Source organism: Pithys albifrons, chromosome 6 (assembly GCF_047495875.1).
Source record: "Pithys albifrons albifrons isolate INPA30051 chromosome 6, PitAlb_v1, whole genome shotgun sequence".
NCBI lineage: Eukaryota > Metazoa > Chordata > Aves > Passeriformes > Thamnophilidae > Pithys > Pithys albifrons.
Genome location: NC_092463.1, coordinates 35,609,372 through 35,635,948, shown reverse-complemented (window position 1 = coordinate 35,635,948; position 26,577 = coordinate 35,609,372). Strand labels below are relative to the sequence as shown.

Sequence of the window (26,577 nt, the reverse complement as noted above, 5' to 3'; positions counted from 1 at the left end):
CTTCACCTATTTCTTATTTGGACAAGCCCATATTGCACAAACTGAAGCAGTAGTCAGCTTAATTGCCCAGACGTCCAGCCCTGTCTGTGCAGAAGTAGTACATGGCAAGCTAAGTTTAGACACTTTGCAACTAGGAAATACTAAGCTGCAGTAAACTTCATAGGAAAAAGAGACACCACACTGAGTTTGTTCAGCAGCTTCACTGTCTTACTACTGAAGCAAACTGAACTGAAAAAATAGACATCAGGCAAGTATTTTGGCAATTATACATCCACTGTATTGGTATAGGTTGAGATATCCTTAAAGTTCTTACTAAGTCTGTGATTTATTTCACTGAATAGTAAAGATCCTAAACCTAGTGAACTTAAATCCTTCAGTTCTTGGTACAAAGCCTTAACACACTGGGGGAGTATCATTTCAAAGAACACAATCTAAAGAGAAAATACAAGTCTTATTGCAGTTTAGGCTCACTTTTTATCATGTTGAAGCTACTTAGGAGTTGTCCAACTTAAAATAACCTGAAATTCTCCAACAGAAATTCTCCAATCCACAAGCACACTCAGATGAGACTGTCTTCAAAAGCCAGATGCATAACCTAATCTTTGTTCACTCAGTACTATAGTCTAACTACAACTTCCATTGCTTTTTTAGTTGCTTCCAGAGGTAATTGCTCAATTTCCAGTTCAAAGCACTTTATAACGGAGCATGTAAGAAAGCCATCTCTGAGACACCTTATCAGTATGCTGCACACCAGTGCACAGACCTTTAAATGACACAAATGGTCAATTAATTATATTATTGGTCAGGCAGACTATTCAAATGGAATTAAAGCATCTAATTAACTTTCACCAACAACATACTGAAGGAAAGTTGAACTAATACATCATTGTTAGAAGCCACAGAAATTTGAAAGATTACATTTAAAGGTAGAGTCTTGCAAGCAGTTTTGATCTTGGAAACTCAAGGCATATACCACTTTCCCTTCTTGGTAGTGAGCAAGTACAGACATCCCATTACACAACCGAACACCTTTCACCCTTCTATAGCCACACAAACACTGAGCATCCTAGGGGTAAAAGAAAAAGAAACAGTGTTAGAGAGCACACAGGCAAGAGCGTTCAAAGCTAAGCCATTCCTTTACGAGATTAACCTGTTAGAAGGGCACACCTGCAGCTAAATCACACACACAGGCCTCCAACTGCTCCAAGTTCCCAAGCCTGTACAGCCTTCCATGGCTCTCGCACTGTAAATAAAGTGGGGTGTATTTTATCTACATGATTTGAAGTAAGATGGCTTTTACCACACTGCTGATGCAGTTCTGCACTGTGCAATTCTGAAATTCTGTCTTGGCTAGCTTTCCATTTTATCATCAAAGTTTCTGACTCTTTGCTCAAAACCCCAGGCTTTTACAGAACAGAATGCTGCAACTCTTCTGCAATAGGCTCCTCCCAGTAAGGGTTTATTCTCAACCCAAAAAAACCCCAGATGCCGCTTCTGAAATGCTTGGCATTCCATAATATTTAAATAATTTCAGTTGGGAAGTATTTCCTGGATGCTTTCCACTGTTCCTCCTCATGGCGTTAGAGCATAGCTGAGTGCTCAGCACACACACCTCCCGTCCCCTCCTCCTGTGGAGCAGCACACCGGAGGCAGGTGCTCCAGTAACAGGGCACATTCCCTGTGCATCGAGAGCCACGAGAGGGCAGGATTCCGTGAGAGGGACAGCCCTTGCCCTCTGCTTTATAGGGAACTCAGAGTTCAGGAAGAGTTTGCTCTACTCAAAGTCCTCTCTGCGCAGGGATCACATCACACTTGGATGCTCATGCCTAGAGCCACATGAAAAAACATCCCACTGACTCTCCTAACTGCCTCAATGCAAGATTTTACCCTTTGGCTTGCACCAGCCAATTCACCAAATCAAGCCACAAATCAAATCAACCCATATATTCCCACCCTGGCACACCACTGTGTACACTGGTCAACTTTTTGCAATCTAATTTCAATTTTTTTTGTAATTGAGGGGTCAGAAAGGATTTCTGAGCATTCTCTGCCCCATCTGCAGACAGCAGTACCCTCTTCTTCCCTTCCAGGCTACGTTCAACATTGTCACAAATTCCAGGCCTACTTGCCTCATTCCCTTCAAGTACCTTGCTCATAATTGTGGCCTGAATGTTTTAACATACCGTGTTTACAGACACCCATGACAGATTTCCACTTTTGCATGCTGCAAACCTAAACATGAACTAAAGGCAACTGACAATCCTGCATTCAGATTTAACAAGTAACAGTTCATCACACCCATACGTGAGGGCCCAGAGTTCCCTTTCCCTATTCAGACAAAAACCTTTCAGGGTATACACAGGGCCAAAGCCATCCACCAAAACTTCTTGAAAATTCAGTTTCTAGTGCACTGTAGATAACTCTTCCATGTTCTTAGGAGCCACATCATCCCTTCAAGTGCTGCTCCCCTTGAAACCAGCTTGCCCAGGGCATCCCACAGCAATGTCATAATCAGTGTGATGCAATCATTTTTTAACAGGGGTTGCATCTTGCAGTTCAGTAAGTGGAAGTACAGCATGACCAGGTATGCCAGTTTAGAGCACCTCCAGGTCATCAACCCAGCTCTGTTAAGTCTAGGCAATACTCTTTATCAGATCACAGGCCTGTCTTCTACAGTTGTTGGCAAAAATAGGCATCCTTACAGAGTTCAAAAGTATATGTAAACAACTTAATCTATCCAGCAACCACTATACTAGGTGTGCAGTGAAAGCTTCCAAAAAAGCAGCAGGAGACAACTAAGTAAAATGCCAAGGTTAGGGCAGAGTTACCCCAGATCTCTGCTGGAGAGATGTATAGTTTTCTTCCTTTAGCAGATAAACTCTTGCAGATAGCCCAAACAAATCCGGTGTTCAATTACATCTAAAGTAGGCGTAGAGAAGATAGCAAATTCTGCCAGCACAAGGCACCAGCAAAGTGTGCCTGTGATAGAAGCAGAGACATTTGCCTTCAACTAAAGGTAGCCCAGACACTCTTAACTAGTTTCACGTTGAACTTGTCTTCCTAATTTCACATTAGCAAAGAAAAAATCTACTGTTCATTGGAGACACAGACCCCATTCAAGGAGTGTGGAATAAATCTCTATTCAACAAGTTCTATGCAGAACTTTAGCCTGCTTCAAAAGGCTGAAGAAATAATTGGTCTTACATTTCCTTGGAAGTAGAGTTACTTCTCATGCATGTAACACTTCTGGATCACCATACCTGAACACTGCAACTGTCAACACAAATTAGAGTAGACTAGACATTTGTTCCTGTTCTCAGCTATGAACTCATAGCAAGTATACACAAGCTCTGCTTTTGCTAACAAGACAGCACAAAGAACTTTGCATTATGAACAGTACAAAAAAAAGATGGACTCCAGTTACTCTGAACAGAGTGTAGGAAGCATAAGTTAGTATAGCTCCTAATTGTGCAGGAAAGGAAAGCAATGTTTTATCTTTAATTTGCAGCAGAGTCTCAGAACTGTGACTTCTGGTTTTTAGAGGAGTAATATAATGGGACAGCATTAAAGTTCATGACTAGCACTCCCAGACTTGGTCTGGTGCTCTTAAGTGGGATTTACAGCACAGTGTTCATAAGTCACACCATTGCCTCTTGCTTAGAGCTAAATAACACACAGTATCACTGAACCAACATCTCTGATCCAGTGATGTGCAAGCATATGAATGGTGGGATGAGTTAATAAACTAGTCTTTGAGAACAGTGAAGAAGGTGGGCTTCTGAAATTGGAGAAATGCAGCTACTATCACTAAGTAGAGTGTCCAAAAGACAACAGCTGCAAGCAGTCATGGATTTTTTAACTACTGTGCTTTTAGAAGCTATTTCAAAGTTTAACTTCATTTAATTCACTAGTATATGGCAGGAAAGAAACAGCGAAAGACTTTCAAGTGTCTTAAATTGCCTGATAACTAGAAGTGTTAAGTCAGTAGAAACAAAGGAACCCATTTTCAGCATAGTCCATCCCTACAGACAACACAGGCTGGATATCAGGAACTGCAGTATCATAACAGGAGCTCCTGTACTCTAAAAGCTGCTTGACTTCCACAATATATCAGCCGTTCAACCAGGAGGCTAAAGCTGTCTAGACTGCCTTCAGTAGCTATCCTTCATCCAGGTTTGACCACCAATGCAAGTGACTAAATCCGGCTTCAGCCATACAACCAGGAAACAGCCACAGTTGTCTGGCTGTAGCTCACAGTAGGCCAATCCAACATGTTCAACACATAGCCAGGGATCAGAAAACACACTCAGACATGAGCCTGGAAACAGAGCCCCCAGAATGGATGCAGCACAAGTGACTGTTTGTGGGCAGAAAAACTGACTGGAAACAGGAGGCTGTTACAGCTCATGAGTACCCAACTAAGCTTGTTGTCTGCTGCCCTTAATTGCCAACAAGCCTAACTCAAGCAGTGATTCCTCCACAGCTAGGACAGACTTTTTTTATAAAAAATTACTATACTAATTAAAGCGTGTACTTTCCTCAAAATCCTGCTAAAAGGAAGCAAGTAATGCAAACAAAGTAATAGTTTTATTACTGCTTTCAAGTGTAATGTCAATAAGTGCTTGTGAATTGCTTCAGTGGCATAGTCTTCATGAGGCTTTGAGAAACCACTTGGTAAAGGCCTAAACCCTCAGATTAAAATGCTGAGAAGTTTCAGATTCTGCAAACTTTAAAAGGTTTATTTCTATTCTGTTTGTAGATAGTTTGTGACCAAAATTACTAGCAGCTTGCTATCTAGCTAAAGACAGAATTTAAAGACAGAGAAAAGTATTAGCCTCAAGCAACAGTGAAAAAACTTTAGGAGCTAATAGAAGTCAAGTTTTGGTCTTTGACATACAGCACTACCCATCCCTACAGCAAGCACATCTATCAGGAACTGCGGTATCATAATGAGAGCTCCTGTATTGTAAAAGCTGTTCAACTTTCACAATATGTCAGCATACAGAATATTTAAGTAGACAACTTCAGTATTCGAGCAGTAGCATTTCTCTGAAGCTACTAGTGTTCCAGGTATTTCATATTCCTTTCCACTATCAAGCACAGAGCACTAGCACTATTACATGTCAAGTTTCAGCTTCTGCAACTTGAATTCTAAGAGAATTGCACACAAATTAGAACTGGTGTAAACTTTTATCATGGTCCTATGCCTCAATGGATAGCACTGACATAACTCAAACTAGGCTATTTTCTGATAAGGACCAAACACATTTTCATCAGGGTATCAAGGTATCCTTGTCCACAGCCAAGGACCACCAGACCACCAGATCCAGATGTTACACAGATGCTCTGATAAGTTTCCCAGGTTGAAAGTTGCCAGGATATACAATAACTGACAGTCCTTTTCCAGAATTACTCAGTACCAATGATAAGCCATTTCTGATCTTAACTGTGTGCTCTTCCCCTTCCAAATGAGGAAGATTAAAAGCCAGTCCCTAGGTTTGGGTGTGACAGTCCTGCAGTGCCATGTCAAAAATTTCAGGAGCTACTCATGGAGCCAGAACTTACAGAAATGAATAGCCCGTAGGTGCTTGAATTCATGTGGGATTTAGTGGTCAACTCAGTGCCAGAGAACCTGCATCAATATGCCATGATCTGAAGCACCACAAGTGTGTAGAAGCTAGAATCCCCAAAGAACTTCAAGATGATCAGGCTTTCCCCTTCCTTACTATGGAAGTCCCTCCCTGCAAGTCACACACATGCCTGCAAAGCAGCTGTTTACAAATTCTACAGAACTGCAGTACTCCAAAAGTAAGGGCACTCATAGCGAAAAAAACAGAGTAGCACAACCAATACTGAAATCTCCATTCACATGGGAAGAGAACTTGAAAGTACTCAGTTGACCTGAAGCTACAGCTTAAAAAAATTAAAAGCACTGAGAAGGCTATACATTAGACATCTTCTCTGATATTGCTTAGGTGCACTGGCACCTTTCACACCAGGATTGAAGCAGGCAACTTCAAGGCACAACCAGTTTGACTGACATGTGAACTTGACGCTGGTGGTACTTCCAGAAGCACTAAAAAACCATTGCTGACTCAGCTGGGAGATTTACGACCCATGGCAGCATTGCAGGAGCAACACTGCTGACTAACAGTGCAGAACCTGGTCTGACCATATGTACTGGGTTTATATGGTAAGGAAACATGGTAGTTCTAGATGCCAAACTAGAGATTGACCTGCAGCTCACAGAAGAGACCATGGAGGAACAGGTATTGCCCTGTAGCCCATCGAAAGGATGCCACAGCAGAGCTCTTGGACATTTCCTGAAGGAAGCCCATGGAGAGCCCACAATGGAGCAGATTTTTTCTGGAAGACTGGAGTCCATAAGAAAAACCATGCTGGAGTAGGGAAAGAACTGGCAGCTGGGGAGAAGTCTGGCAGCTGGGCAAGGTCAGCCAACCACACAAGCAAGGAGAAAAGCAGAAACCTTTCCAGTTTGCAGATCCTAGGCACAATCCTCACACTTCAGTCAAGAACTGCCCATGCTGCTTGGTCTGTGGATAACTTAGTGACAGCTTGCTTGTCATCAGAGGTACTGTAGCATAAGTGAGATTTAAGAAATACAGTGATGGCCTGAAATCTACAAAAGAAGCTTTCCCTGGCATGAGTGAATAAACCAGAAAATAAACCAACGAAGGGAAGGAATATGGAATTAAGTGAATGCAACTGATTAATTACAGTTCGGTTTAATTTTGTCACATTGTCTGACACCAAAACAGTTTCTGAGCTCTCCTCTCCAGCACTGCTGGCCCTTCAGACTGATAAACATCTGGTTTTTTTATTCTGTTTCCTAGCCTAAGAGCTTATATCACAATAACCAAAGTAGAATACAAGCTTCAACTAAGACAGACACTTGCCAGATATTCCTTCAGCCCTCCACAACTGCTTCTTCAGTAGCTTACAGTGTTTGTTGAATCGCTGCCATTTGAGCTTTAAAGTGGGATGACTTCATCATCTTTCTCAATTTCCACAAAAACTTTCCCAAAAGGGGAATCACACTTACAGGGAAGCTTTCTACAAAATCAAGATCACTGTCTGAACGCAGTAGGTTCAACTAAAACTGTTCAAGTTGAGCAAACTCTGCAGACAGCACTAGATACAACATAGATGTTGCCCTATAATACGTCTAGAAAGATTCCAAGAGCCAGCTGTACATTTTAAGAACCACCAACTGAGAACAAGATAATACAAGGTACCATCAGCTTTCTCCCCCAAAAATACCTAAGATAGAGGCATGTCTCTCCCTAAGGTAAGGGGAAACTTCCTGCTGCTTTCCTTTCACTTCAGGGATCTGAAGCTCTAAGCCAGGTGCTCAAGGTGAATAAGAAACTGGGACAGCAGCTTGACAAGAGTTTCAGTTAAAAAGATACTGTAGCAGCTGCTTTATTAGAAAGTGAAAAAAAAAAAGAAAACAAAACAGAACAGGCATAGCTGGGGAAAGGAGAAGTACTCCCTGCTCTTTGGGTAAGAAATGTGCCTTCAAACCCTGTCCCTTACCTATTTTAAGAGGTTTCCTCTATTCAAAGCCATCAAATCCTGATTGCAATTCAGTACAGGGCATTAATCAAACAAGCTTCATCAGTGTCAGCATTTATAAATGCTGCCTTCAGTTAGTATATTTTTGAATCCAGTAGTGACTTCATTCAGATGCTTTGTGTAAACAATGCCTAGCACTGGTGTCAATCACTTCACAACAAAACAGATGCCAAGAGAATCTTGTGTTTTTACATCAGCATCTGCTAGTGAAACAAAAGCCATTAGCAAGTCCCACTAAAGCAATTTTAGATAAGTATAGTTCTACCCATCTGAACACTGGCATGAGATTTAACAACATTATCTCTTCTCATTTGATCCTAATTGGTTGCCTTAGGAAATGCATGGATATGCAAGAACATCAGTCTGCCATACACTGAAGAGTTGACATGCTTGGCTTAGGTTGTTTGTGGTAATCCCTAGGTTTGCTTTCTAATAAATACTAACCAGAGACAAGCCAAAGATAACACCCTGTTTTGTCCTCTTAATCAGAGGTGACCTCATCATGTCTCTCATCAGCCTTCTAGCACTTCCTGAATACAAGTGTCTGTATTCTTCACAGTTTCATGCAAGGTGAAGACAAGGAAAGAGAAGTGAAAGTCATCTTTAGCTTTTGCTCTGACATGCTGCACTTAATCATTGCCCTGGAAGGCTGGTTGTATCGCTACACGTGCATCTATCAATGCTGAACAAACTGAAGTAAAATATGTCAGCTGGAATACATATGTGCAGTTTAACCTGATTTACTTTACCCTGATGATTTCCAAAGAAAAGTGTGAATTACTGAAATTGGACACACCTTTACCAGGTGGCTTCAGGCAGGGTACAGCAAAAACTACCAAGTTCAGAACTGCTCTCCCACTCCCAATGTCCTGCCTGAACAAAGGCACACCCAAAGAGTATATAGCTTGGAGGGAATGAAGCAGATTTTGACAGGGGTCTAGACAAAGAAAAAGCTAGTCAGAAGCTTTTCATCTACAGCTATTCTGAAGGTGATACTATTAGTGAACAGGTTAACCTGGAAGTAGTCACAGTACAGACTTTCCACTTAAGGTCAGATGTGGAACTTTTCTTAAGAAAAGCAATAATAAGCTAAAAGTGGCATGGAATACCTGAGAAGGTGTCAAGTTTAGCAGGAAGAACAGTTACTGTGATAACTTTCTTTCAATAAAATGGAGGAAAGAGAGATAGGCGTTTGTTACTCAACATTTTTTGATACAGAGAAAAACTTGCTGAGAGCTGAAGTTGGACTTTCTATTTGGGACTGTCATTCAGTTAGCACCACCACGTTACTTGTTGGTTTTTTAAAGTTTCAAATAAAATCAAATCCTCTCTTTTCAAATTGCATAGGATTTTCTTACTGAAGTCTTCCAGTCTGTTCAGGGATTTCAGCAGGGGGCAAAGGGAAAAGTCGCTGGATTACATGAAGCAATTGTGGAAGCATTTTTGGTTTTGTTTGCCAGCAGATCTAGAAGCAAAACTTGAAGACTTTTAGGTTAATTCTTAAGAATTCCAACAGGAAACAAAAACTTAAGTTTACTTCTTACACCAGCTGTTAAGTTAGATCAGAGTCTCAAATCTTTGGGCTCAAAATGTACTTATACAATTGGGTCAAATCCAGAAATGTTGAAGGACAGGTTTTAAGAATGCTCAAAATTACTCAAGTGTGGTAGGCTTTTTTTCCTCCCCTTCAACTCAGGTGGTTCTCTACAGGCAAAACTCAGTTTGGAAGTTGGGACTGATTTTTTTTTAATTACTTTCATGCAAGAACCACATATACATGAAACAGGATAGCTTCATCCTCCTAGGATAAAAGCTACACATTATCCCTGTTTACACACCAACAGATTTTACAAAACAGTGCAGATGACTTAAGGTGCTTTGTCCTATGGGTGCTTTTATATCCAGATTAGAAATCTGCAAAACATATACAACAATATGTTGATGAGCAACAGCTAGTTTCAGCTCCAATACTGCTGCCAAAGTGCTTCAGGTGAAGAAGCACTTTTGTGGTAAAGAAAAGCTCAACATCTGTTCACAATCCAGCCAGTTTGGAACTCCTTTAGGTATCTATTGTTCACAATAAAAATCCTGAAATTTAGATAGCGTCATTGACAACTGAGGTGGAAGACAAGAAGCATTAGCAGCCATACTTTCATACTGATTGCTTTTCACTCTCAAGAGACACCTGTTCCAGTGAAAACATGACTAAAGTTTAACCTGTTTAGTTATTTAATGCTCCACTACCCCCCTTAAATGTAATCCTGATTTTTCAGAGTGCACATAACTGATAGGTGAGCTGTGAAGTCCAGGAGAGCTCCTACAATTAGATTTTAACAACTTAAATTTTAAGAAGGGTAGTAGCTTAGGTCCTTAATATAGAAAAAGAAAACCACTACCAATGTGGAGCATAAACCACTTTGAGAGTTCACTGTGAAGAGAATATTCAGCTCCCTCAAAGTTCCTGAAGATGAGCACCCCAAAAAAAGAAAATTTGGGCTGACATACTTCCCCATACTTCCAGACAATGGGTTTAACAATCGTTAATATGCTACCACCACCCAAGTACGTTTATGGCCATTTTGTAATCTGTAGAAATTGCAGGTATTTCTCCTCCTACAGTTCAAGCTTGAACTGGGAAGGGAAAGTGGTTACAAGACCAGTTACTGCCACTGAGAGAACATCCCACCTCTATGAAGTGGAACATCACTGGCTCTACAGAGCACCTAACAAGCTAAAGCCTATAGAAGACAGCTTTGACTTTCAACCCCTGACCAAAGGGTATGATTCCTGCTCCTAGAAATACTGTCCATACCTATGCAATAATAAAGGAGGAAAGATAGTCCAGAGACACTGATAAAGTCAGAGGAAAGCTGGTGTAGCAACCCTGATAAGCCAAATTCTTCAATGTTTACCCTGTTTATGGAAAGCATAAGACACATGTTAGATGGCACAGCCACCACTGAAATACCTTATTCCACCATTAGGTATAGCCTATCCAGTTAAGCAGTGTTACTTTGTCATCACTTCAGATTTTTACCTACAAAGCTGCAGGACAGCATCTCCAGAATCACCTGAGGCCTTCAGGTACAGCAACCAGAAACACCATTCTCTTACAGTCAAGAAGTAAACCCTGGTACTTCTACACACGCACAGTGTATTTAAGAAATCCTGTCTCATGGCAATTGATTTCCGAATTTAAGTCAAAGCTCTAGTAGAACAGATTTCTGCATCTTGCCTAATTTTCAGGAATATTTCAGATGCATTGCATCTAATTGAGGGCAAATACCACCAGCAGCAGCAGCATTGATAATCTATTTGGCTACTGTTTACTACAATAGAAGGATATGGCAGCACTTACACCCAATCCCTTACCTGACAGAACTCCAAGGCCTTGGAGATAGATACTGGTATTGTTCTAAGTTAAAAGAGTGGATCAAGCCCTTCTAGATGGACATATTTTTAGGTTAAGACACAAAAAAGGAAATATGTCTAGCTAATCTTTAGAATTGTGTAGAAAAAAAATTATTGCACGAACACCCCTGTTCATTTTACACATACCAGTCTTACAGATTTCTATGCTAGAAGTAACTTGCTTCCACTAAGCCTGAGAAGAGTACACAGTAAAACTCACATTTCCCTACAAGCTTGGAGTGGAGAAGCCTCCAGCGTTCCAGATGGGTACATATTTTTAAAAGCTACTTTTGCACACAGCTTATCTACTTTTGCAACACTTATCTGCTCACTTTTAAGAGCAGAGGAATAAGCCAAATACAAAACTCCAGGCGGAAGTCAATGAGAGTTACCACCATTCCGTATGGTAACTAGACCCAAACCAGAAGCAGCTTCTTGGCTCAGACAGAAACTCCTTTATCTGGCTTGTATCCATAAACTCCAACTCATTTAATATCCTCCACTTGGAAATTAAACCCAAGAGCTTCTGCCTTTTTAGTACTTAACTTGCACCTAATTCCACCACGTATTTGTTTAAGCCTAAGTGTAGACTGCATGTAAATCTGCTTCAAAGAAATGGAAAGGGAAATGGTTTGGTGCACCAGCTAGAGTAGGTTCTTTAATCTTCATGCTATTCAAGGGAATCTATGCTGCAACAAGAGATTATCATCCTATGTGCTTCTGATAGTACACACAGAAATAAGATCTAGAGACAGTGTACATCTGGACATCTTTCCTAGGCGTCTGGCTCTGTATGTTCTGTATTAAAGGATGCCACTACCTTTACCAGGTGTTTTCACCTGAGTATGCTTCCTTATCTGTTTGATTCCTCATTCACTCTCCTTCCATACCATAGGTGGTCACACTGCTGCTTCTGCAATCCATGGTACCCATAGAACATAAGACAGTTACCTTTACATTAAGACCGTATGGGATTGGTTTAGTGTGCTGAGTATCAAACCCTAAAGTATTAGAATTACAACTGAAGGATCATACGGTTTTGGGTTCTCTATATAACCAAAGAAAGTTCTCAACCAAGTATTCTGGAACTCCATGACCTTATAGAACAAGCACTAGCCCATGTTTCACAATCCTACGTATAGCAGCTAAGACAGTGGACTTTGTCCATCAGAAGACAGAATATGGCTTCCCTGTGCAATTGCAGTGATTAATCTCTTCAAGGAAGAGAAGAGGACAACATTTTCCACATTCCTTCTAGTCTGTGACCCAAGTAATGGTAACAGAGGACTGGTGGCCAAGAGAAATTCTGAAACAGAATCTGCCCACTAAGTGCTTGGAACCTCTCCTCCCTATTTGAGGATCAGCACTTCCCTCTGGATACGATTCCAACTATCATTAAGTAGACCAGTGGCCAAGAAAAGCCTTAGAAAAGCATGTTATTTCGTCTGTCCTACTTCACCATCTTTCTTATCCCTACACACCTTCCCATCTACTTCCTATGATTCTTTCTATGAGAGGTTCTCCCATGAGAAAGCCCTCACCTTTATCAGCACCTCAGCCCCAGCTTTAATCAATATCTCAGTGGCACAGAAACAGCAGACTTCTTCCATTCTGAACAGGGTGAAATTACATTCTTTCACTTTGTCATGAGACTCAGAACAGAGAAATATTATATTACACCAATGCTCTTACAGCAGTGAATCAAATTTAACTTCAGGCCAACAAGGGCTGCCATTTAGCCTATGGAGCCAGTCTCAATAGGTACACAGAATAGAATCTCAACAGTCTATGCCTTGCACAGAAAGAGTGGTGTATGCAAACAATCTGCTTTTCTCCCTTTAGCTACCGCAAGTCAAAGTGTGTGGGGCAAGGCAACTCAGTTTACAGAATCCTGGCACACAGTCTGAATCTATGCTCAACTAGTAAGCACTGTGGTACTCTGTGGCAGTTACTCCGGTAATACTATCCTGCTCACACTCATCCATCTTTTTCATCCAGAAGCAGTAGCTGCTCCTCCAGAACTCCAGCTCCAGCCCAGGAGAGGAGTCTAGGTGCCCATGGCAGAGCAAGTTATTTGCCTACACGCACCAGTTTCTGTAGGACTTCCTCCACCTGCATGGAAGAGTCTGCCAATAGCTTGTCTAGGCTTTGCTGCCAGACTCTACATGCCAAAACCCTGAGCCAACCTATAATGATGCGGCCTCTGTTCCTATAGTAGCTAGTGTTATTTTCTATCTCTAGGCACAGACCCTGGGGGGAAAGTACCTAAGCTGGCTCTCATTTCACACCTACCACTCAGTTCCCCATGGCATAGCTACGTGCCACTCCATATGAAAACACTTGTCAGTGGGCCCTCAAAAGCAGCTGGCTTGGCCATGAGCCAGTGGGAGGCAAAAATGCACAAACCCAACAATGCAGGCTACAGTTGGGAGACCACCAGCAAAGAGTTTGTCAGTGCAGGCAGTTGGAGACTAGAATGACAGCCAAAAGCCACTTTGCTCCATCATCACTCCTGACACTGTAGGGACTGCACTTCCAGCATGTAGGCCTTTTACTCAGATAGCACAGGCTTTTCACAGAGCAGTTCTTGTAGGGGAACAAAACTATATTTGTTATGACAATTTGATAAGAAATAGCATTTCTGAGTGGGCAGGCCCATTGTACCAGGCAATGTTTACTTCACCAAAAAAGCAGGTGACCATTCTCTAATGCTCATGAACATTGCTAACACTATATACATTGTTACTGCAGCATCCCAGGGGAGCCTATGTTGCATCACAGGGCTACTGATTAAAAACATGCAGGACATGGGGCAGGAGTATCATTTCAAGGTAAGGCCTTATCCTGAGGAAGCTGACAGCTCTCAGGCTGAAGAGCTGCCGATAGCCTACACAAAGCCAAATACAAAGACCTCCTTTATATGGTGGCTGATTCTCACTGCCCTGAGTGCAAACCTTACACCCTGGTGTAACGACCTACACTTTCCTGTTTTTATTCTATAGCTACAATGCTCCCTCCCACCCCAAAAGGGTGGAGGGGGGGAAAAAAGAAAAAAAAAAAGAGGGCAGAGTTGCATTCTCTTTCGGGTTTTGATGCCAGAATTTTGCCTCCTCACAATTACAAGCAGGAAAGTCATGACACACAAAGCTTCACGTGGCTCACACATAAGCTGCCGAACACAAGCTGTAACTGCTCATGTGAGCCAGTTATGTACCACTTCCATCAGTCTCTGGTAGCTTCTCTGCATAAGCAAAGAGCTCACACTGACCTCACATCTTATTCAGAAAGGTCCAGCATGGAAGCAACATGCCCACAACAATAGCAGCCTTCACTGTTGGGGCAAGCACTTCACAAACAGAAGAGCTTCTTGCAAACAAGCATAGGAAGCTTCAAGTCTCACCAATGCAATGACAGTACTGAAGCTTGTAACACAATAAAAAAGTAGATAGACTTCACAGTTGAAGTTGCAAGTTTCAACAGCTGCTACTCTGCCAGAACATCACTTGAAGACCAAAGCAATAAACTACTCCCACTGTACACCAAGCCTGACTCGAGGTTTGCCATGCCACTAAGTCCCTGGGTGGTCCATCAGCACCAGACGTCGTAGCAGCTGCTGGGGGACTCTGACAGGAAGCCATGACACAGGATGCTAAGTGTGACAATCAGCACAGCAGCCTTGAGGGATTAGCTTCAGTTTCACCTGTACTGCTTCCATGTTTAGCTTTTAATGTGAGCATAAAGTTTATTGTGTAACACTTAACTGCACTGTCAGATGTGCCAGCCCCAGAAGAACTGGGATTCAGCAGCCAAGTAAGAGACAAATGGGGTTTTATTTGTTTGGGGTTTTTTTGACACAGTAATGTCGCAATTAGTTTGAGATGGCAGGATAAGAACATCTAAGATATTTAAATAGCAGCATTAATATTTCAGAGCTACTTTACTACTGAAATGAGTTTACAGTCATCTTACCAATTGCTTCAGGCCATCTAGAAATGCAAGAAGCCAAGACAGCATCTGCTCTGCACCAGTGCAAGAAACTGGAAAACTAGTCCAAGAGGTTATCATCGCAAGTGTTCCACCAACTACAGAGCTTGCTGCCACCACCAGCAAAAATACATAAGCAGTTTCTTTTTCTGTACCAAATCTTTTGGCGGCCAGAAATCATTCATTAACAGCACAGCTCATTAATATGAGTGGAAACATTTTTGTAGCTCTGAAACTCAAGCAGTTAAAACACCAACTGTAAGACTACACAGAGCAAGTCAGATCCAACAATGTTTTTCTGTTTAGAATGGGACTCGCTGTTCCAATACTAATGTATTGGAACATAATGTTTTAATACTTCTCTACACAAGAATTAATCCTGTTCTTCAACTCAGTTGCATAATGTTTAAAAAAACAAGTCAGATCAGTTTCTTTGGTACATATCAAGGAATTCAGCTAACATTAAACGTCTAAATAGGAGCAAGGAGAAGAAGATAAAATTAGTATAGCTCTATACACAACAAGACCTTCCATCTCTCACATAATCAAAACAAAGTATCTGTACCCAAAAGCTGTTTGCCATAGAATAATAAACCTGTCCTATTGGGATGCTTTTCTAAAGACTTGCCTTTTGGTACTTTTTCTTCATTAAATCAATCTCTCCAATGGCAAGGAAATCTAAAACGTTAGAGTGCCTCAGTTGTTATCAGTGCAGATCTCTGAAATGCAGAATGTTGATTGAGCTCAAACCAAGAAACAAAATTCAGTCATTGAAAACCTATCTGAAGTTTCACTCTTCTGTTCCAAATCTCCTTTGTATGAAGCCCTCTGTCATGCATTTTCATCACATGTGCTTTTTTAATTTCTTCCCACCATAAAAACCACAGTCTTCCTAATTTTGGTAGGGCATGTGTAAAGACACCTACTTTGTGGAACTCCCCAAGTGGGATTGCAGTGAACATATATGAGAACACTCTCCTTGTGCCACTCCTTGGCACAACCTGCAATGTTGCTTGCTCCTCCACACTGAATGACAAAGCTGCAGGAGCTTCTTCAGCACTTTTTATCAAAATTCTTAATTGGTGTTCTAACTAGTCAGCTGCAGCAGGGAATTCCCATTGCTCTGTGGCACTCCAATTTATGCACTGGAATTTGAAATGTACAGTTCCCCCCACTATCTTCAACCAGTATGCCCTTTAAGGGAGAATATGACAGGTTTCCATGGATCAAACTAGGAAGTAAGTTATAGCAACTACCTGTCCTCCCCTCCTATTTTTAAGTCCTGTGCAGTCACTGCGGGGGGGACAGATCCCCAGTCTTTCAGAAATCCAAGCCTGTTCATAAGACAACTTTTGACTACTGCATTGACATTCTGCTCCTTCTGCAAGCACCCACCATTTCTCTGTGCTAATATTTGTCATTACTGCCACCAAGAGTTCTCTGCCATAAATGGACCAAGTTCATAAGGGTCAGAAGTTAGACTCAAAAAGAAGGGGGCCTACATAGGTCTCTCTCTGAACTAGAAAAAACAAAGGTCACAATTGTCCAGATGGAGGAATACAGAGCTTAGTGCCAGTCTATTTAATGTGCTATGATAGAATACTGCTTAAATGCAATGGTTAGAAATGCATAAGCCAGCCCAGTCAAGCTTCCCACGTATCACTTTGGTATCAAAGAGGGGGAAACAGCAAGTTGTAGCTTGTCACACAACTCCAGATCTCATGCCAGCAGAGAGAAAGAGGCACACAGGAAAATAATATGATTAGAAACTAAAGCCTGATTATCTTTTTCCAGAAGGCAGCATTCTTCATACAGACAACTTCCAAGTACAGTCACTTGATCCCACCCCCAGTGCTCTAGAGAGCTACAAAAGTAGAAGTGACCAGGCAATTAATTGTGTAACGCAGCAGAAGCTTTTCTAGAGTCTGGCGCGTGAGGAAACAAGTCACATAGGAGCTCTGGGCTTCCAATTTATTTTCTAGGATAAGATATTACACTTAATATGGAGCTTCACTTGAGGCACTTGCTATTAACTGTCAGCAGGCAACAGAATATGTGCAAAAGCCAGACGCTTCCTGCAAGTCACTGACACCCAGTCTAAGGAATTAATGTCCCTGCCCAGTTTCACTATAACAAGAACAAGCAAGCTTCGTACACCTTTTGAGAGCCAGAAGTTCCTCAGCAGATCTGTAGACACTAGCTGCACTTGGTATTCCAGTAATTATCCTGAACTCACTACATCTGAAAGTTACATCCCTCATTGGTGCAGGAGATGTAGATATACCTATTTCTCTTCACTACCCCTAGTTTTTGATCATTTTCTGCAAACAGTAGCAAGCCATACTCTTCTCCTTATGTATCCAGTGACAATGCTGGCTGCCTAGCTTAGAAGCAGCACTACAGTAGCAAGAGGAAAATGCAAGGAGGAAGATCTGGAACTTGCTTCAAGTGCTATTGTTGGTTATTTAAGTTCATTGAGAAGGATTAAAAACTGGTGCTCACCTTTAAAAGCATTACAGGTTGCAAATATTGTAGTTTCTAGTGCTTATTATAGAGAAAAGAAAATGTGAAAGGGTAAGTAGCACACTCAGCAATTAAACACCTACAGGATCAGACCCTCAGGACTGCAACACTGACACGCCACCACAACACACCTAGGGAGAGTTCCTGACAGGAATATACTTTCGATCACAAGTCAGCATGAGAAATACATACCAGTGTAACTTAGTAATCATTGTTTAAGAAATTAATAATAAAATTTTTTTTGTGTTCATTGAAATCTGAAGTATGGCACCTTTATACTGGTGACAACTGTAATAATCACTACAAGAATTGAAGCTCAGGGGCTTATATTAATCAACATAGTTGCAAATGAATAAACTCCTCACCTTCACATGCACTTAATCATGACACTTTAAAGGGCAAAAAGACAGACTTCATAAGTTAAACACACTGGAAGTTCACAGCTTTCCATTTAAGAGCTCATACGTTAAAACTTTAAGGCATATCTTTCTACTGAACTGAAGTTGTTAGTGCTCACAGCTGATATTCTTCCCTAGTCATGAAGGGACAAATAGTGAAGTCAGTTCCCTTACTTCAAGTAAAAAGTAAATCAGTAGCCCTTTATATTTGATTTCCCACTCTGCTTAAGTAGCTCCCATTCCAAGACGATACAGCACAGGGAGCAATTAAATTGCCCTGTAAAGTACAGTATATAAAAATGGCATATATGAAAACTGTTTGATATATAGGCTCATTGTACAATTATGCACTGCCGTCAGGATTTTTTTATTTTGGTTTTTTTTTGTTTCAATTACTCTTCATTAAAAGCAGGTAGATACCAGTGCTGATGAAGGGCCCTAGTTATCCAGCCAGGCTCTTACTTATCACCTCAAAGCTCCTCTCCTATTTGGAACCACTCCAGCTTTGAGGTTTATGCTTGATATGGGGTAATAAAGATATATACATAAGCACCTCTGTGTTTCCTCATCTTTTAAAGGAGGTCTCCAATAATTCATGGCACACACTGATCACACTAGTTCTAAAAGTTGCTGTTACACATCTGGCCATAAAAGAGGCTACACAGCACAGCTGAACACAAGGACATCCGTGCAGTCAGTAGTACACTCTCCATAGCTCTGAGAAGTATTTAATAGCCATCATGGTTAAACAGCGCTTCTATTAAAAAAAAAAAACAAAAATAAAATAAAACAAATAAAACAAAGCAGAACATTGCACTGAAGCCCCTTGTTGTCGTGCTTCAGCCAAGTAGCAATTCCAAAGACTCCTGGTGTTGCCTAACCATAACCTAAGTTAATTAGGTACTACATTTCGTAGCATTTTAGACTGCTAGGTCAGGAACGCCCAATGCATCCAACATGCCTGCAGAGAGATAAGTTTTTCCAGTCATCCAGAGTAGTCCTTTCATTGCAGCATTGGCTGAAGAACAGCTACTGTTCTGTAGCTTTGTAATTGAAAGCTCTCATGCTACTCCGTGGTGGTGCTGCAGTGGTAACACTGGCTCACTGGGAGAACCATATTTAGAAAAGATGTTGTGTTCTTCCCCAGAGCAATGTAATAGTTTGGTAAGTGAAATTAACAGTCCCAGTAAGAGTCAGGCATTGTCAGATTAAAAAAAAACCCAGAGCTAGACTTCTACAGTGAGAAGTCTGGGCTGAAGGCACTGAGCTTTATTGCAGAGATTCATTTAATCCCTGCTTGGGAACATTAAAAAAAAGGTCCTAAAGCTATGCTCTGGGAACAGGGGCCACATTAAATGCAAGACGAGCAGTATAAAAACAGACCCTGCCAATCTCCCCCCTCCCGTGTTTTCTGCAATAAATACCAAGAAGTTAATACCGGTGTATGAACTTCGCGCATGCAGCCGGTACCCCCGGCTTTTAATAACCGAGCGGGGAGGCCCCTGCGAGGGTCTGCGCCCGGGGCAGCGGCGGGGGCTGCCGGCGGCCGGGGCTTCACCTGCGGCGCTGTCAGCGCCCGGGGGCGGCGGGCCGGGGGCAGGGCAACCTACCGCGGCGGGCGGGCGGCTCACTTACCCGAGGCCCCGTGGCTCGGTGGCCGCGACCCTGCGGCAGATGCACCAGCAGCAGCGCTAGCAGGAACGGGCGAGCCCCCGCGCTGCGACAGGCCCGCGGCATCATCGTCCCTGGGGGCGGCGGCGGGGCTGTGCGGCCAGCGGAGGCAGGTCTCCCAGGCGGCGGCGTGTCCGCGGCGAGCGGAGCGGAGCGGACCAGACCAGCGATGCCCGTCCTGCCCGGCAGGTTACGCGCCCCGGCCATGGGGATGCCCCTTATAAAGCCGCGGCGAGGCGGGGCTGGGTGGCACTGACCGCGGCGCGCACCAATCGTCGTGCGCCTGCTGCGGGCCGCAGCCAATGGCGAGGAGGCGACGTCCCCGCCCCGCCCACACCGCGGCCGGGCGCGCAGCGGGTGGCGCAGGTTGGCCGCGAGAGCGGAGCCGCACGCGCGGGGCGCGCTCCCCGGCCCGCGACACTGGGACCCGCGCGGCACCGGGACGTGCGCGCGTGCCGGGCACCCGGCGGGGGCGGGAGGGGACTGAGCGGCTGGGCCGGCACCGACCGCGGGCTGCCGGGCTGCGCTGCCCGTCCCAGAGCCCCGCAGCACATCCGACCCCGCGGGCGGGAGCAGTGACAGCCGAGCCGTGCAGCCGGGGCGGGCTAGAGAGCGAGTAAATTGGGTATAGAAAGTCACCTCATGGTCCACAAGCCGAGTTCCTTTGGTGTGGCGCCCTGGGGCAAAAGCTCCTGCAGATGAAGGCTTATGTCTCATGGTGTGCAGGTCCTCTTGGCACCTCCAGGCTGGGGCCCAGGGCATGGCTGACCCACAGGCACAGAGACCACCCCTCCCTGAAGATCTTCCCCTGCCTTTCCAACTGCAAAAGAAGCCACACAGCCCATTGCTTGGCGTTGCCCAGCCAATCCTGAAGACCTTGTTGTGGAGGTGCTTTTTCATGGTCTTTGGTTATACATGCCTTGCACCTGGAAAACCATTCCATGTCCAGGGTTGTTACCTCTTGAGACAACAAGTGACAACTGCACGAGGGTCCCAGTTTGTACAACCATAACCAGGCACTCGTTAATGGGAAGCTTGGGTAGAAAGTGTCACACTACAGGCAAGTGAGCGCAGAAGCAGGAGTGGGGGAGAAAATGGAGATACATCTACTGGCAGGGCCGCCTCTGCAGGAATGTCTGTCCGATTACGAACTAAGAAGGGAGCAGTACCATGGCAGTGTAATGGCAGTAAGCTGTAGACCCCGAGCTTCGGAGGCAGACTAATGCCAAGCCTCTGTCTACGTGCTGACTGAGTTGTGGAGATGTCTTGTGAACCAGATTGACTTGCTTTTACATCAAGTCCTTCATTTTCAAATTACCATGAGTTTGATGGAGGGTATGGCAGGGCAGAGGTTCAAAAACTAATATGCATGGGAGGTTATTGCTGTGAATGAAATACTGATAATTACTTTCATGTAGGACTCTTTTGTGATGCTCTTACAGAAACACACAAGACATGAAATTTCTTTGTACAATGTATTTAACTTTCTTTACTCGGTGACCTTACAAGAGGCAATACCCACACTTGCAAAAATTCCCTAGAGTATATCCGCTAGGTATGGGGAGGGGCTGCTACGCCCACATGAAGAACCTTGTTACACAGTAGAAGTCATGTAATTCTGGCATCTTATCAGAGCAAACCAGAGTGTTTAGCTATAGTGGTTCCTTTAATCTTTCTTTTCTTAAAAAGAAAAAAAAACAACAAACCACCACATATATTTATTTTAAAAATGCCAATATGTAACATTTTGTCATTAGCCTAGACAGGATAAGCCATTTGTTACTCATGTGGAGCTCTGCCAATATTCATTATTCTTGGCTTGCAGATTCCTCTGGGACTCCAAACACAGCACCCCATACAAGCCTACCTTAGTCCTAACCCTCATCACTCTGCTATCCTGGTTCTAAGCTTTGCCAGCTCTTCTCCAATATGGCCTGCGGTATCCTCTGATTTTCCATTTCAAAGTCTCTCTGATCCACACCTGAACTTATGCCATTCCACATGACATGAGCAGAAATACCTTGAGGGGAAGAGGAGGGTGAGGGTTGGAAATCTGAATACGAGTGTCCTTGTGTGCATCAGGATCAGCTCTGTTGAGGTTGGACAAGTTATACCAGTGCACACCTGAATCTGTGAAAAGACACGCAGAATCTAGTACAGTTTTGTTCAGGCGATGATCCCATCACTGAAGTACCACATCACCTCCTATTTAAGTCTTTATTAAATTCCAGTCCAGATAACAATATTGCACTTGCCTAAATTCCCCTCCCCAGCTTTATTTTTGCATCTGACCTATTTCATGTGTGAGGCCTTTATGTGCTCTTTATCACTTCTACTTTAAACATGAATGTCTTTGGTGTATTTTTTCACAGACAAACTCATGGATATCAAGATCTCTATGCTATGTAAATGCTTGTTACCACCGTGAAAAAAATAATTTTTCCTAATCCCTAACAGTGAATACCAACTACACAGGAAGCCTACCCTTCAATGCCTATGAGGCCCTGACACCAGCAGCATCTTAACACCAAGAAGAAGTTCCAGAGAGGGTCAGAAATTCCCAGTAACGGAACCTTTTTATCCCTTTATGGTTAAAGCTGTTCATAACCTTGCCACATGTACTTCCAATCTTGATCTGTGTTCCCATGGCCAGGTGTTTCTCTGCAGAAATGTGTATTTCCTTTGTGGAATCACAGAATATTCTGAATTGAAAGTGACCCACAAGGATCATTGAGTCCAACTTGTAAGTGAATAGTCTGTACAGGGATCGAATTAGTGACTGCCTTAGTGCAGAAGAGACTTCAGAGCCTGGCCTATGTATCACAAATGTTAAACTTCACTAAGCTGTTCCAAGCCCAAAAACTTTAGCAAATCACTATTCAGGAGGGTGGAGGACATCCAACCTCAGTTTAAAGACACCATCAAGAGAGAAAATACATGAGATTTTTTTCCAGTGACAAATTACCTTCACCATTGAAAATGTGTGCCTAACTTCTCAGCATACTGGGCCTGGTACTCTGGCTGGTACAGGTACATTTTAGTGGTGTGTCATCTTCAAAGAAAAATGTACGTAACTAAAACGGACTACTGAAACACAATTTTGTGCCTCTAAATTTTCTGTTATTTCTCTCCAGATTGCTGGCGAGTGGGAAGTGCCTGCATTGGGCGCCAGTGGCATTGCAAAGAGGTTGATGAGCCAAGAGCAGCCTATTGACCAAACATAAGAGGAATTGGGCTTCTAGCCTTCTCACTCAAGCCTTCTGAAATTACCTGCCATCACTCAGAGTGCCAAAGACTGTGCTGGCACAGTGCCTCTACAGTCAGTGGTGTCTCACCAGCAAGGAACTTGCCCAGGGTGTGTAACTGAAAACTACAAAGAGAGAGGGACACAGAACTGGAAGAGAATTGTTCTTCATGTCCAGGCATCTGTACACAAGACCCAATGTTTGGATCCTTCAGAGGAAGACATAAGCTCAGCCATAATGAATTCAACTATGCAATGCTTCTGGAGGTAGTACTGAAACTGGTACCGTTGGGACTTGTTGTGTATACCAGATACAGCCTATGACTTGCATCTCTGAAGACTTACCCCAACATGTGCCTGTCTGTGTTGATGATTAGTATCTTGTTACTATGGTGCATGCATATCATGTGCGCCACTGCAAACTCATGGCACAGAACATATATATTGGTGGTCTTGACAACTGTTCAAGGCAAACTGTTTGATTGTTCTGATTATTTGCCTCTGTATCTACTTGTCCTCAAACAAGTTTCAGGAGATTGTTGTGCTCTTTTGAACAGTATTGGCCCCCATAACAGAACTGTCATGGGACTTATCTGCCACAGCTTCCATCAGGGCATGTATCCCCTCTTGCACATGTTTAGCAGAAATGATTGCTCACACTTTCGATGGAGAATAATCTGCTACATCCAAGTATGAGTGAATTGCTTTTAGGAACCAATTTACTTTTAGAGGTTATTTTTTAAGTCAGTAGATGCTCCAATTGCTCCTGTAACAGGTTTAGATTTCACTTTTTGCCACAAAACGAGTAAAGAAGAAAATGGGGAATTTGCTGTAAGATTTGTTGTTGTATGTTGTAACAATGCAGAATTTAGAGCTTTTTTTTTAACATCATGCCTGTTGAATCATTTGGATCATTTTAATCAGAGAATTACCCATTGCTGCCAGGCCTTAATTGTTGAGAACCTGCATCAGTGAAAGAGCCTTTTATACCATGTCTGCACCCCTAATTCTCCACCTAAAGTGAGTTCAGGGCAGCCCAGAATATAGACTGGAAAGCCACACTCATGACCCTATGCAGTTTGGAATAGCAACCACAGGATGAGAAAACCTGTGCAGTCACCCTAAAATGAGGGAGAATACAATCTCCCCAGCTTCCCAGAAATAGGTAGAATGTGGGGGGGAGTGAGAGGAGTAAATTTGACTCATTGATTAAGAAGGTGAAAATCAGAAATCATTGGGTTCAAAAGGATTCATATCACAGTGAAAGCAATTTTACAGTATCATCCCACTGTCAGCACAATTGCTGCTGTGTGCAAAATATTCATACTTGTTAAGCAGAGACAGATTGCTATTAGGATATTTTGGGGTGTATTTGATGGATTATGTAAACAAAAAGGAGTCTCATCTCTTTTTGAAAGCTATAAATATATATCTATATGCCTGAATGAAACAGAAGCCCTGGTAGTAATAGGAAGTGTCCTATTGGGCTTTTCATCCTGGAAGCTCTTTGCAGAATATTCACTTACACTTAAACAAAAAGCTTTGTCAAAAATATTATAGGATTTCAAGTCTTTTCCCATGAAATCCATCTACAGTCTGCCACTTCATTCATTATACTTCATACAGAAGTTCTGTGCAGACTTTTTCTCTAGAAAGTATATTAAATTGTGTGGGTCCTGGCTGCCCTACTTTGGTTTTCCAGAGTTGCTAGTAGTCCTGGTTGGTTCCCATCACTGCCAAACCCTCACCTCTCACTAGTGCCCATCCATCTGACTCTACTACCCACCTGTACCTTCATGGCCCTACCATATTCCACCACAGGAAGAGGTTGTTTGCCATATAACTATATTATTATGAAAACAAAACCCAATAAAGGAATGCCGTGAGGTGCAAGATCTAGTAAAGAGGCAGTTATGCCCATTTGATATTCAGTATGTTTTTTTCATAGTGCTGCAGCACATACCTAATTTTAAGGATGGAACCTTTACAATGACATGGCTGATGTTAGTCTGTAATCTGCCAGCTCCTTGAAAACAAGGTTATTCTCCTTTTTTGCCTTTTTACTTATATTTTGCAAATTCTAGGTATAATGTTGAGAATCAGTATGAGACCCAGTGCAGAGGGGATGAACAATGGGTATTTTTGTGGCACTGGAAAATTAAATTACTCTTCCAAATATCTATTTAGTAGATTTCTAAAGCTAATTCTGCACTCTTTTTAATTCTGTCGAGTAAATGTAACATCACTCCAGGCTCTAAAAAGAATGCCAATCGACCATATCTTTAGCCTTTAGAATCTTACAAAGTACTTAGGGATTTGCCAATTTTTTTTTTGAGTCAGCTATGAGTTTGAAGTTGGGTAGGACTCCATATGGACTCCAGAAAAGAGTAGCTCTGTTCCAACCTCATTTATCAATCTCATCAAGGCAAGGATTCTTTCTGTTCATCCTGTCTACCTGGGTGGGATAGATGGAAAGTGGGTGGGGAAAGAACTACTTCTGCTCTGAAATGTTGAGGACTTGGTACTCTGGGCCGCAAATGTGAAGGAAAGCAGTGGTGAGTCTCCCATACATGAGAACTCTCTGCCCATGCAGAGATTCTGAGGAAACTCAGAATCAGAATTGTGTCCTAAACAGCATGAACAGCTCATACACATACTCCAGCAAAGAAATGCTGGCATCATATTATACACTCTTTGTCTTACGAGCTGGGGAGGCAAAGTGGTGACGGAACAGCAGAATACAAATTCTAAGATGCCTTGATCCTGCAATTTTTCATCAGGGCCAAGAGTAACACTCGTTATCAGACAGGAAAAGTTTGTTTTTTCATCCCTACCACTTTCTTAGCACTGATTTAGGTTTCACACTGACAACAGCGAAACGGCACTTAAATCACAGCCCTGAGAACCAGCTACACATATCCAAAGCTGAGCAGAGTTCAAACCTCAGCCTGTGCTGATACAGAGTCTTTTCTGTTTTAAATTGCCCACCCACTCACTATTCCCAGCTGCCGAGCCACATAACGTTCAAAGACCACACACAAGGTGCAAGAGCAATAGGGGCCTGTTGAAAATTAAAGTGCAAAAGCTTAGTCAAGAGGACTTGACTCCAGCATTGCTGCCTAGAAAATAGAAGCAAGAAATGAGGACAGAAGGGCAGACAGGACCATGGGAGATCCATACAGAAAGCAGTGGGAATATACACTGGAGTGTATTTTACAGAAATCCCCTACCCTCTGCTCACAGATCAACAGAGACACAGAGCTTCACATACGAAGACAGGCAAGAAATAGATCATAAGAAGAGTTGTTGCTTTCCACAGGCTAGACATGATACTAGGGTCCCAGGGCTTTTCTCAGCTTGCCTGGAAGCACCTAGAGTGGGTAAAAAAAACCTTTCTGTGCTTTTATTTCCCCTTCTTGAACAAGTGTCAAGAAGTATAAGAGCCTCATGTGAATGTTTTGCTATCTCCCACTGTCCCCAACAAAAGAAAAAAAAAGTCAAAAGAGCTCTCATTTCTTCTCTCCAGTGCTGCTGCTGAAGAGACCTTGCTCTGAAATGCACTCGTTTGAATGCCATAAAGTAGTGTCACCTATTCCTCTCCATCCATGAGCATGTTGCCATTCAAAACTAGAGACTGTTGCAATACCACTCAGTGGTGTCACAAAGGTGTAAGTGGCTCAGCACTGTCACACATCATGGTGTGTGACATGTCACAGCACTCCCACTCTTAGAAAAGAGAGTGGCTTCTCT

General features: G+C 42.8%; 1 protein-coding gene across 2 annotated transcripts in view; it reads right to left on the bottom strand.

Annotated features, from left to right (window-relative positions):
- The window catches only part of SMOC1 (SPARC related modular calcium binding 1), a 130,483-nt gene extending 110,688 nt beyond the window's left edge, over nucleotides 1–19,795 (bottom strand). For both annotated transcript variants that reach the window (XM_071558196.1, XM_071558197.1), the window contains exon 1: nucleotides 19,548–19,795. In XM_071558196.1, the coding sequence (XP_071414297.1) occupies nucleotides 19,548–19,790 (243 nt within the window). In that variant the 5' untranslated portion in view covers nucleotides 19,791–19,795. The remainder of the gene's footprint in view (nucleotides 1–19,547) is intronic.
- Nucleotides 19,796–26,577: the final 6,782 nt, after the last annotated feature.